We start from the raw sequence: 11467 nt of genomic DNA on the forward strand, positions 1-11467 counted from the left end.
GTATGTTGCTACTTCGCCGCGATCACATCAATCAAACTGAATAGTACCTCTGCGACATGACCGCATCGTCGTCTTTTTGTTTGTAGGGGTGTGTAACAAAGACCTCACCCGGCGAACCCGATGTATGATGCAAGTTCTCCTAAGGACAAGTGACTTTCAAACTGTCAGTTGATGCCCATCGCTTAAAGTACAAAATCTTGTGCAAACCGGTTGCCTTGAGAAACACTGTTTCTAGACCGCGGCGTCGACACCATCAGAAGCGACACGCAACCCCTACCAGAAGACCAGATCTACGAGATGGTCTGTGGGTTTTGATCGCCGTTCAATGTGCTTGGCGGCCCCCGAGATCTTAAACATTCATTCGCCTTGAAAGGTTGCAGCCGCTGTCTTCCTGACACGGTTGGTGTTCACATGGTTTCTTCCCACGACGGCGCGAGACAGATGGTGTCGTATTCGGAGCCACAAGAGCGAGACAACATTGGGTCTCCCGACGTGACGGATACCTTACGTTGACGGTTCTACACAACATTGCCGCGTAATACTGAGAGGGCGTACACATAGGTTTGCTGTGAGTTAATCCGACCTTTCTTTATGCTGCCCGTCCAGGTCGTAACTGACAACTCATCGAAACAGCTAACCCACCAGACCAAGCCTCGTGCAACAGGAAGACCAACTTCTCACGAAAGCTTGATACAACAGATTAGTAATGGGTACCCGGGGATCGACTCGAAGGATGATGATCTGCTCCACGTGCCGTATGAGACAGCCACGAGCAGATCTCTCGCCGACTGACTCCGGGACCGCGGCACTCATATGCTTCGAAGGATGGTAAGCTTCCCCTCGGTGGATCAGCAATTTAAGGCGTCTCGCGCGGGGGGGCGTCGTTCATTATTTGAGGGTTTTAATGGCTCGCAACCTTAAAACCCACGAGGTGTGACCGGTGAGGCGCAGACGTCACCGAAATCAAATCTTTTTGACGTTCGAGTGGTGGTGGTGGTGTGAAGCGTGTGTTCGGACTGAGGAACACCCGCTGCAGCCATCCCAACCCAAGGGGGCAAGGGAACGAAAATAGTCATGCAGCGGTTCCCACCAGTCAAAAGCCAATCGACAAGGGGGGTTGTCACGCACGGGCCATTGGCTTCAGGGGTTCCAATGCCGTGCGTTGCAGCGTGACAGCCAACTCTACCGAACGTCAACTTGGCGACAGCACAAAACGACATCGGATATCGTGCATATGTATTTGAACACGATGTAGATGCGTCGTCTGTTGTCTGCATCCTCTTGTCTGGGAACGAGAGAAGATAATCTTCACTTTGTCTGTGGTCAGATCATAGCCCACAGAATTTTCCAAGTTTAGAAGAGAAAGATGTTCGTTTCCCCAGTCTTACAACACGAGAGCTGTGTCGGCTACTGTTGCCCAAGCGTAGGCGTTCGTTGATGGAAACCAACTCAAAAAGCCAATTAGAGGAGAACAACGCAGGAAAAAAAAAACCTTCTGCCTCCTTCCCGCTCCCAAGACAATGATCCAGATCGTTCAAGGCTTGGCATACGAGTCTAAAATGTTTACCCCCCATCCGGTTACACGTCCTGGCGTCGCAGGGGGCCTGCGGCCAATCTTGAGACGGAGAGGCTGCCAAGTTCGAACCATAACCGTTTCACCTCTCCCAAACCCGACCGCACCGCCTCGCTCGCCTCGCCCGCGTATCCCCGTGAGATCCATCTCTCTCATCACTCTCGTCGCCTCTTTCGTCCTCTGGCGGCTCTGTTCTCGACATGGGCCCCTGTTGACTTGCACGGCTACGAGGCACGAGGGGGGGCGTTGAAGAGCGGTTAGTTCGTGACGATGCAACGCGATGCAAGGGCTTGCCAGGTCTGGAAACCTCGAAAACAACGGGGTCCGCGGTACAGAACTCGTCTCGAGATGGACGAAAACTCGTCCAAACTCGGCTCTAGCGCTCGTTCCCCCCTTCCCCTTCCTTGCCTACCCGTTGTGCAGCAAGTGCCTGCATGTCTCTTCCCTCTCTTCCTTCACGTCATTCCATCCTTCTTCCTTTTACAACCTTTGGTGCGCTTCGTTTGGGCTTCATTGGTTCTTTTCCCTTTGAACCGTTTCCTTCTTTCGTTGACGGCGAGGACTTGTTTACGAGTCCTCTGTTCCATTCATTTTACTCCTGGTCGAGTCTCTGTTTTGTTCTTACCGCCATCTCGGCTTATTTCTTTGATTTTCATTTCATAGTCCAGGCGACCTTATTTCGAAATTTATGTTGGTTGAGGATTCTTATATTATCACGATCTCTTCTCAGCTGGCCCAATTTGTCAACCTGATATAGTTACTGGGCCGAAGACATCGACGGACAAGACCACCTGATATCACCGAAGCCCGGAATACGATTCTCACGACGAAGCCTCGACGAGCTTGCTTTCTTCGGTCGCCGACCACGACCTCGGACTCGGTCACCACACGCTTCACAACCACACCCAAACATGAGAGGATTTCTCAAGTTCGCTGGCGCAGCATCTCTGCTGGGCCAGCTCGCCAACGCTGCCGTTCAAGTCAACTTCGATAACGACCAGTCCATCAAAGACGGCGCGAGCACAATCGCCTTCGGTCTGTTGAAGTTCTACACAGGAAACAACACCGGCGATGTACCAGGAAACCTACCGGACCCTTACTTCTGTATGAACATGGGAATGCTAGCCTCACTTCGTTGTCACTAACGAGATCACAGGGTGGGAGGCTGGAGCTATGTTTGGAACAATGATCGACTACTGGTTCTTGACTGGAGACACAACTTACAACGACGTGACAATGCAAGCAATGCTTCATCAGGCTGGGGAGGACGCCGACTATATGCCACGAAACCAGACGAAAAGCGAAGGAAACGACGACCAAGGATTCTGGGCTATGGCGGCGATGAGCGCAGCGGAGAACAACTTCCCAAACCCACCGGAAGACCAGCCCCAGTGGCTGGCGCTTGCTCAGGCCGTATTCAACCAGTATGTTAGCCGATGGGACATGGAGACATGCGGTGGTGGACTGCGGTGGCAAATCTTCACCTTCAACAACGGCTTCAACTACAAGAACTCGATCTCGAACGGTTGCTTCTTCAACATCGCGGCTCGGCTGGCGCGCTTCACGGGCAATCAGACGTACGCTGACTGGGCAGAGAAGATTTGGGACTGGGAGGTGGATGTCGGTCTGATCACCCCAGACTTCAAGATCTACGATGGAGCAGGAGTCGACAACGGCAAGAACTGCAAGGAGAAGGACACGATCCAATGGTCTTACAACGCAGGCATTTTCCTGCATGGCGCCGCTGTCATGTACAACCTCACCCGGGACCAGAGGTGGTTGACTCGTACCGAAGGCGTCCTCACCGAGGCTTCAGGTCTTTTCTTCAACCAAAGCGCTATCACCGAACAGGCATGCGAGCCCTTCACGCTATGCGACATTGATCAACAGACTTTCAAGGGTTATTTGGTACGCTGGATGGCCGGGACAGCACAGGTGGTGCCCCAGTTGTTCGACAAGATCATGGGACTTCTGAGGCCTAATGCCGAGCTCGCCATGTCAGTTTGCAATGGATCTCCGGCGTCCGGATTCAAGGGCAAGGCTGGAACGGCATGCGGCTTTAAATGGAACCCCAAAGGTCAATTCGACGGACTAGTCGGTGTCGGCCCCCAAATGAGCGCACTCGATGCCGCCATGTATATGCTGGTCAAGAAGGCAGATGTCAAGACCGCACCGGTCACAGCCGACACTGGTGGAACGTCAGTCGGAAACCCGAATGCAGGCATGAGTCTGCAGCCCAAGATTCCCACATTACCACCGATCGAGACCAAGGACAAGGTGGCGGCCGGCTTTGCCACGACCGCCATGGTTCTGAGCGTGGTCGGAGGATGCTTCTTCATCATGAAGTGATGAACATGCATCTGTGGTTTGGCTCTCTTGATTTCAGTGGCATTTAATTCGGCTTCGGCATTGGGTACGGCGTTTGTGGGGGAAACCAGCTTTGAGAGCGGTTTGTATGACATACAGTGACACGGTCTGGGCGGCAGCAATTGATGGAAAACCCCTCCAGCTGAGGGATTGGGTTCATGATATACCCTACAGACTATATATATTTTATTCTTATTGAAAATCTGTTCGCCAGCCATGCGCATCGACTTCCCATGTTCTCCCGGTATCGAGGCATGTTTTCGTCTTCCCATCTCTTGGAAAGGTCCCTGGAAGCGCGATGCGCTTAAGATGCCTCGAAATTTGATTTCAGTTTAGCTCACAAACGGCAAGAGTTGCTCTGGTGAATGTTGAGGACTTTCTTTTCGTTTTCCTCACGATGGGAGCTTAGAATCTCCCGATTGGATCACCGTTAGATTTGTCGGGGTAAACCCGGAGCGCTTGCGCCTGCCAAAAGGGGTCATCAGCTACCCCGTGGCCCCGCTTCACCCCGCGGCGCGGCGACGCGGGTGGGACGTCACTCCTCCTCGTTCGCCAACACCCGACTTACATAGAGTCGGGTTCTTCCCGGGGCTTCAAAAGGCACTCGCGGGGCTCACTTCTCACCTCTCTCTTCAATTGTTCTGTCTGGGCCATTTGTTTTCCCTCTCACGGCGTCTTCAGCAGAGTCTCCAACCCAGTCTCCTCTGACCTCATCTCACCCCGCATTGACGGAGATCGGAGCGAACAAAAACCAGCAACAACGTCAAAATGTCAGCCAAGCATTTCATCAACGATCCCACCAAGCTGGTGAACTCCGCTCTCCACAGCCTCACCCTCACGAACCCGAGTCTCGCCCTCGACAAGGCGAACAAGGTCATCTACCGCAGACCGACCGACAATGCCCCCTCCCACGTATCCGTCCTGAGCGGCGGCGGCTCCGGCCACGAGCCCTCCTTCTCCGCCATGGTCGGCCAGGGCCTCCTCTCCGCCGCCGTCGCCGGAACCATCTTCGCCAGCCCCAGCGCCGAACAGGTCCGCACCGCAATCACCTCCCGCGTCGACACCTCCAAGGGCGTCCTGGTCACCGTTATGAACTACACGGGCGACGTGCTCAACTTCGGCATGGCCGTCGAGAAGGCCCGCGCCGCGGGCGCAGAGGTCGAGATGGTCGTCGTCGGCGACGACGTCGGTGTCGGACGCGCAAAGGCCGGCAAGGTCGGTCGCAGGGGTATCGCGGGCACCGTCCTCGTGCACAAGATCGCCGGCGCGCTGGCGGCGCAGGGGCGTCCTCTCGCCGAGGTCGCGAAGGTCGCGCGCCTGACGGCCGAGAACCTCGTCAGTGTCGGCGCCAGCTTGGAGCACGTCCACGTTCCTGGTCGCGCGATCCCCAGTGAGAAGGACGAGGGCGCGCTGCAGCTCGGAGAGGCGGAGTTGGGTATGGGTATTCACAACGAGCCCGGCTCCGGTCGGGAGAAGGCGGATCTGCCGGGGTTGGTGGCCAAGATGCTCACGCAGCTCTTGGACCAGAATGACAAGGACCGGGCTTTCCTCAACGTCAACTCGAACGAGGTTGTGCTGTTGATCAACAACCTTGGAGGAGTGAGCGCGCTGGAATTGGGCGGTATTACCGCCGAGGTCGCCTCCCAGCTGGAGAGCAGCTACGGCATTCGCCCTGTGCGCATCCTGAGCGGAACTTACATGACGTCTTTGAACGGTTTGGGCTTCAGCATCACCCTGCTGAACGTCGTCAACACCGACATCGGCGGCCCCAGCATGATCCAGCTCTTGGATGCACCTACTGAGGCCACCGGCTGGTCTTCCCCGATTCTCAAGGAGACCTGGGAGGCCAAGAACACCGCCACGAGGGAAGATGCCGCAGATGCTGGACAGGCTATCAAGCCCAGCGATCTCAAGTACGACCCTGCGTCCGCCACCAAGGCCATCACCAGCGCTCTTAACCGCATCATCGCTGCTGAGCCCGAGGTCACCAAGTACGACACCATCGTTGGCGACGGCGACTGTGGTATCGGCCTGAAAAGAGGAGCCGAAGGTAAGCGTAGATTCCCACCCATGCATATCACAGTGAGCTGACATTCGCATCCCAGCCATCCTTAAGCACATCGCCGAGAAGCCGCTGACCGGCGACGCGGTCGTTGACCTCGCTTCGGCGGTCCCCGTCGTCGAGAACACGATGGACGGCACCTCGGGTGCCCTCTACGCCATCTTCCTCAACGCCCTCGTAGGCGCCCTCCGCACCCTCGCTCCCGGCACCGCCGACCCCAAGATTTGGGCCGCGGCCCTCAGGCAGAGCAGCGACGCCATGTCCCGCTACACGCCCGCCCGCCCCGGCGACCGCACCCTGGTCGACGCGCTGTACCCCTTCGTCGAGACTCTCGGCCAGACGGGCGACGTCAAGAAGGCGGCCGAGGCGGCGCGCGCCGGAGCCGAGAAGACCAAGGGCATGAAGGCCAGCCTCGGCCGGACCGTCTACATCGGCGGCTCCGGCTTCGAGCAGGTTCCCGACCCGGGTGCGTGGGGCCTCAGCTGCTTCTTCCTCGGTCTGACGGGCGAGGGCGACGAGGGTTGGGAGAAGTTGTAAACAATATGGGGGCAAATGTTGCGTAATTGATATCCTGTGTGAAAACGTGTCTCGTTATAATTTCCTAGGTTATTGGGAGGAAAAGCGGTTCAGGGGCTTTAAGGGGGTCGGATGCACATATGTCGTTTGAAAGCGGTAAAATGCAAATGTCGGAAGGAATTTGACAACAAAACACATAATGATCCTATTTGTCTCTTCAACGCCAGATTCGTCCCGATTTTTAGAAGAAAAAATGCCACTCTACCGTGGGTATTTTTGACGCAATTGTCTCCGCCGCTCCTCATTGACTCGCCCGTCGTCGGCTCATTTCACGAGGCGACCAACAACATCCCATGCAAATAACTCTCCGTCCGGGCACCTCGTTTTCGCATCATTTGAGACTTTTTGCGTACGTTTAGGGCATCGAGGCCCTGGGGCCCCTCTCTACTCGATGGCGACGCGTCGGGGAGTGACTTTTTCGTAGATGATCGTACCAAGACTAAGATTCTTAACTCGTTCGTAGATGTACAGCTCCTTCAGCTGAGGAGAACCAGGATGACGCTGTCGCCGCGGAGGAACCTGTTCATTGTGGTTAGCATGTTGGTTCATTTCTTCGATGACGCGACATGCTCCGGGGGGGTATGAACTGACATTTTGCTGATGAAGCGGTCCTTGTTGACGGGGCGGCCCTTCTTGCCGTTGGCGAGACGCGGGGTCTCTGTCCACATTTCCTGTTTGATCGTGACCGTCAGCACCTGATGCTCTAGATGTTTCCCAGCGCGACGGCTTGGGTTGGGGGGTGGGGTTTCGTGTCGTCGCACCTTGACGTTCTCGAGGACCATATTGCAGTGTCTGTCGAAAGCCTTGACGCGCGCGAGGAGCTTGCGGTTGTTTCGGATGGAGATGAGGACCTGTGTGTGGCTGCGGACGGCGGTCTGGAGGATCGAGAGGGGGCCGGCGCTGAACTCGTGCTCCTCGAGCTGGGCGATCTCGTACTCGGTGAGCTCGTTGCGAGGCTTGGTGAGAAGCTCCCTGTACTGCGAGTTAGCGTTGTTCTTCTTCGGAATGAGCAGGAGATGGTGTACGCACTGGATCTTGGGGTCGGTCGACATGATGGGCGGTTTTGATGGGTAGAGAGTCGTGAAAGGTGGATATGGGGTGTGTCGCTGTGATGCTTTTGATACAGGCTGCTGCAGCAAGGCTGAAAGAGTTTGGCGGTCTCGCGGCTCAGTGGTTGGTGCTCTGATTGGTCGCGCCAGTCCAGTGAGGTCGGCGCTGGAAAAAATGCCCCCGTCCGGAGCGCAGGCGAAGCTTACAGCAGCTTTAGTGGGGTCAACGGCCGAGTGGCCAGTGCGCGGCCCCGGCCGCTGGAACCGTCCAATTGCCTGGGTATCCTCGGCCTCAATTTTTGGGTGGTGAGGAGCATGGAAAATCATTCCCGCGGCATCATCTAAAACAACCTCTCGACCCGACCGAGCTCCCCTCCCACCTCCCTCCTACCCCATCACAAGCCTGCTAACCCCCAGTCGATGCGCCGCTTGTCCTAGACGAGCGCATTGGCAGCTGGCACGCAAATAAATGTTCTCAAGGACGATCGCAGTACGAGCCGGGCCGGCAGCATTAGCTGCTCCTTGCCGGAGCTGCAGCAGCAGGAGCTTCGGCATGCCTCTCAGAGCAAAGATCCTCAGCGCGCCAGCCTCATCACGCGCGCAAGTGAGTCGGCTCTTCTTGCGATTGAGTACTTGTCAGGGTCAGATGTGCTGACCATGGCCCCGCGTAGATGTCCACCTCGAGCGATATCCCGAAAGAATTCATGGAAAAGCACGAGCATGACGACCCCGACGATGTGCTTTTCAACAGCACCTACGGTCTGCGGACGATCCAGCTTAACCGCCCGAAGAAGCTCAACTCCCTCAACGCCAGCATGATCCGCAAGATCCTGCCCCGGCTATGGGAGTGGGAGAAGTCCGACATGGCGAACGTGGTGGTCATGAAGGGATCCGGCGAAAAGGCCTTCTGCGCCGGCGGAGACGTCGCCGAGCTGGCCAAGTTCAACAAGGAGAGCAAGGACGGGTGGAAGATTAGCGCCGAGTACTTTGCTCTCGAGTACAAGCTGGACCACTACATCGCCACCTACGGCAAGCCGTACATCGCCTTCATGGACGGCATCACCATGGGCGGCGGCGTCGGCCTGAGCATCCACGCACCCTTCCGCATCGCTACCGAGCGCACTGTGTTCGCCATGCCGGAGACGACGATCGGATTCTTCCCCGACGTCGGCGCCTCGTTCTTCCTGCCCAGGATGCCCGGTTCCGTCGGCACGTACCTCGCCCTCACGAGTGAGTGGCTCACGGGCGCCAACGTCTTTTACTCGGGCGTCGCTACTCACTACCTGCACTCGACATCCCTGCCCCAGCTCGAGGCCCGTCTGGCCGAGATTCACTTCGACGACCGCGATTCCCAGGAGAAGCGTCTGCAGATCATCGGCGCGACGTTGGAGGAGTACGCCACCGGTCTGCCGTTCGACGAGCCCATTCTCCTGGGCGGCGAGCTGCGCGAGGCCATCGACCGCTGCTTCAGCAAGGGTACCATTGAGGACGTCATCGCCGCGCTCAAGGCCGAGGAGGGCGTCACCAAGGAGTGGGCCGAGAAGACCCTGGACACGCTGCACCAGCGGTCGCCGACGGCCGTCAACGTCGCGCTGAGGCAGATGCGCATCGGCCGCCAGTGGTCGATCAAGGAGACGTTCCAGCGCGAGCACCAGATCGCGACCAAGTTCATGCAGCACCCGGACTTCAGCGAGGGCGTGACGGCGTTGCTTGTGGACAAGCCCAAGAGGACGCCCGAGTGGCAGCCGGCCTCCCTCGAGCACATCAAGCCCGAGGACAAGATCGCCGACCCCTTCTTCGAGACGCAGGGCGAGGAGCTGAAGCTGCTGAACGACCGCGACTACAGGGAGTACCCGTACCCCTACTTCGCGCTGCCGACCGAGCAGGATGTGAGGGAGGTCGTCCTGGAGGGCCAGCACACGCCCAAGCAGGTGTTGAAGAAGGTTGTGGATCAGAGGAACGGTCGCCAGGGCGTTGCGGAGGTCGTCAAGGAGATCCTTGACCGTAAGGTCTACGTGAACGACAAGGGTCGCGCGACCTGGTACTACGAGGAATAGATGCGACGCTGAGGGTTCACCGGTGTTTTTGAGCATTAGGTGTGTATAATACTGTAGATGCTTTCCCACGTGTCTGAATCAAATAAAAGGCGGACTCTCTTGTGTTGAGGTGGATTTGACTCCTATTTGGTGGTTCTGTGAGTGTCGTGCATTGATGTAGACTGAATAGCTTCACTTTGTTTGGGCGTTGAAATAGTCGGTAATGATGGTATTGCCTGATTGGCTGAATGATTGAATGAAAAAAGGTTGGACCTTCAACACCATCGAGGTTGTGGTTGACAGAAGAAAGTTGGGGTAAGAATGCCTTCAATCCTGATAGGCTCGGGTGCTGCCTGCGGAACTGTTGCCTGCTGTTGAAAGGCTCTTGAAACATCAGATAAAGATGCGAACCACGGATGGTTCGGATTGTGTCATCAAGTACATCACCAAAACCGCTGAGAAAGTGGCGACATGCCTTCAAAGACTGGCTTAGAATGGCCTCAACATCATTGGGCCGATGGTTGTTGGCTGTCGCAACTCTCCGTCCGGGTGATATGGCGGGTGGAGATTGAGTCATGGATGAAAACGCTAGTGATGGAAAACCACGGTAATGGATGGGACGGGAATGATGATGGATGGACGGATAGAAAGACCAGAGACCAGAGCAAACCGACCGGCTGGCCCGTGGGATCGTACTGACAACGCAGGCGAGAGGGGAGAAGGGGGAAGAAGGACCTCAGGCTTCAGGGGCGGACAAGTATAAAGAGGGACGGTGCCCCGCCGTCTTCGGCCAGGGGGGGCGAGAAGAATCTCAGCCAGAAATCCCCTCCTGTTTTCTTCGTCTTCGTTTGCAAATTCCGGCGCCTGGAAGCTGTGCCCGGAGAGAGTCCCGGTTGCAAAAGCGCAAAAGTCCGACGAAAATCAGAGGTGAGGAGCCGGCTCGCAAGGGCCCCCACCCATCCCCGAGAAGCGAAAGAAGGGGCCCCACTTCCGGGGACCTTCGCTCAGCAACCGCAGGTGCACCCGCTTGCTCGCGCCTGTCAGCCCAGAATTCGAAGTTGCCCAGACAGAAGACGCACGGGCCAGTTCACCTCCCTCTCCAAAGTCGAGTCGCGGACGAAAGCGTGCACGTGTTTGGTCGCGTTCTGGACTTTGCTTGTTCGCGCTAGCGCTAAGAGGCTAAGCGGCTGCAACCCCTGGTTCCAACGTCACAGCGCGGGTCCTTCTAACCCGATTCGTACCGTGACTTGAGGTGCGGGTTGCTGTATCTCTACAACACGCGACACACCGCAGTCGACATTTGTTGTGTTGCTTCGTCCTGGCTATCTCCGATTACATCTAACATCACAATTACCTGAATCTTTTTTTGTATTTCAATTGGGGTTTCATTCCTTCCATTTCTCAGGAGAAAACTTCGGTTTTGACGCTACGCCTGTAAACCACTTGGTGCAGCCTGTCTCGGCCTATTTTCTCTAGTCGCGCAGGGGCTTTAAGAGGCCGATCCACTTCTCAAAAACGCGACTTACACCACTGACGGACCCGGGACGCGACTTCTTCACGACCACGGCCATGATACCCGCCCCGCGGTTTCTTACGTGACGCTTGCACTTTACCACTTTACACCACTACCTACAAACACCAATTACTTACCCACCTTTACTCAATCTCTCATCCACTTTACTTTTCCTTTTTCTTCCTTCCACCCTTGGTCACCGCCCTTCATCCAAGCCGATTTCAATCTTCAATCTTCCTCCAACATACAACACCCTGACAACTACCAAACTGGACGACCACACGACCCGGT

The 11467-nt window shown here is 56.3% G+C and overlaps 4 protein-coding genes across 4 annotated transcripts; 3 read left to right on the forward strand and 1 right to left on the reverse strand.

The window, feature by feature from the left end:
• Positions 1-2484: 2484 nt before the first annotated feature.
• On the forward strand, positions 2485-3922 carry CkaCkLH20_01229 (dihydroxyacetone kinase; the record flags this gene model as incomplete). Its single annotated transcript, XM_038883948.1, has 2 exons — positions 2485-2677; positions 2730-3922. The coding sequence occupies 2 exons, from the start codon at positions 2485-2487 to the stop codon at positions 3920-3922; spliced, it is 1386 nt and encodes a 461-aa protein (XP_038750540.1).
• A 786-nt stretch (positions 3923-4708) lies between these two features.
• CkaCkLH20_01230 (uncharacterized protein) lies at positions 4709-6539 on the forward strand (the record flags this gene model as incomplete). Its single annotated transcript, XM_038883949.1, has 2 exons — positions 4709-5990; positions 6046-6539. 2 exons carry the CDS (start codon positions 4709-4711, stop codon positions 6537-6539), a joined length of 1776 nt encoding a protein of 591 aa, XP_038750541.1.
• Positions 6540-7054: 515 nt separating this feature from the next.
• Positions 7055-7630, reverse strand: CkaCkLH20_01231 (small nuclear ribonucleoprotein sm d2; the record flags this gene model as incomplete). The annotated part of the gene is made up of 3 exons (XM_038883950.1): positions 7055-7097; positions 7170-7249; positions 7340-7630. 3 exons carry the CDS (start codon positions 7628-7630, stop codon positions 7055-7057), a joined length of 414 nt encoding a protein of 137 aa, XP_038750542.1.
• A 550-nt stretch (positions 7631-8180) lies between these two features.
• CkaCkLH20_01232 (mitochondrial 3-hydroxyisobutyryl-CoA hydrolase) lies at positions 8181-9684 on the forward strand (the record flags this gene model as incomplete). Its single annotated transcript, XM_038883951.1, has 2 exons — positions 8181-8231; positions 8299-9684. The coding sequence occupies 2 exons, from the start codon at positions 8181-8183 to the stop codon at positions 9682-9684; spliced, it is 1437 nt and encodes a 478-aa protein (XP_038750543.1).
• Between the last annotated feature and the right edge of the window lie 1783 nt (positions 9685-11467).

The sequence above is a fragment of the Colletotrichum karsti genome (genome assembly GCF_011947395.1).
Source record: "Colletotrichum karsti strain CkLH20 chromosome Unknown Scaffold3, whole genome shotgun sequence".
Lineage (NCBI taxonomy): Eukaryota > Fungi > Ascomycota > Sordariomycetes > Glomerellales > Glomerellaceae > Colletotrichum > Colletotrichum karsti.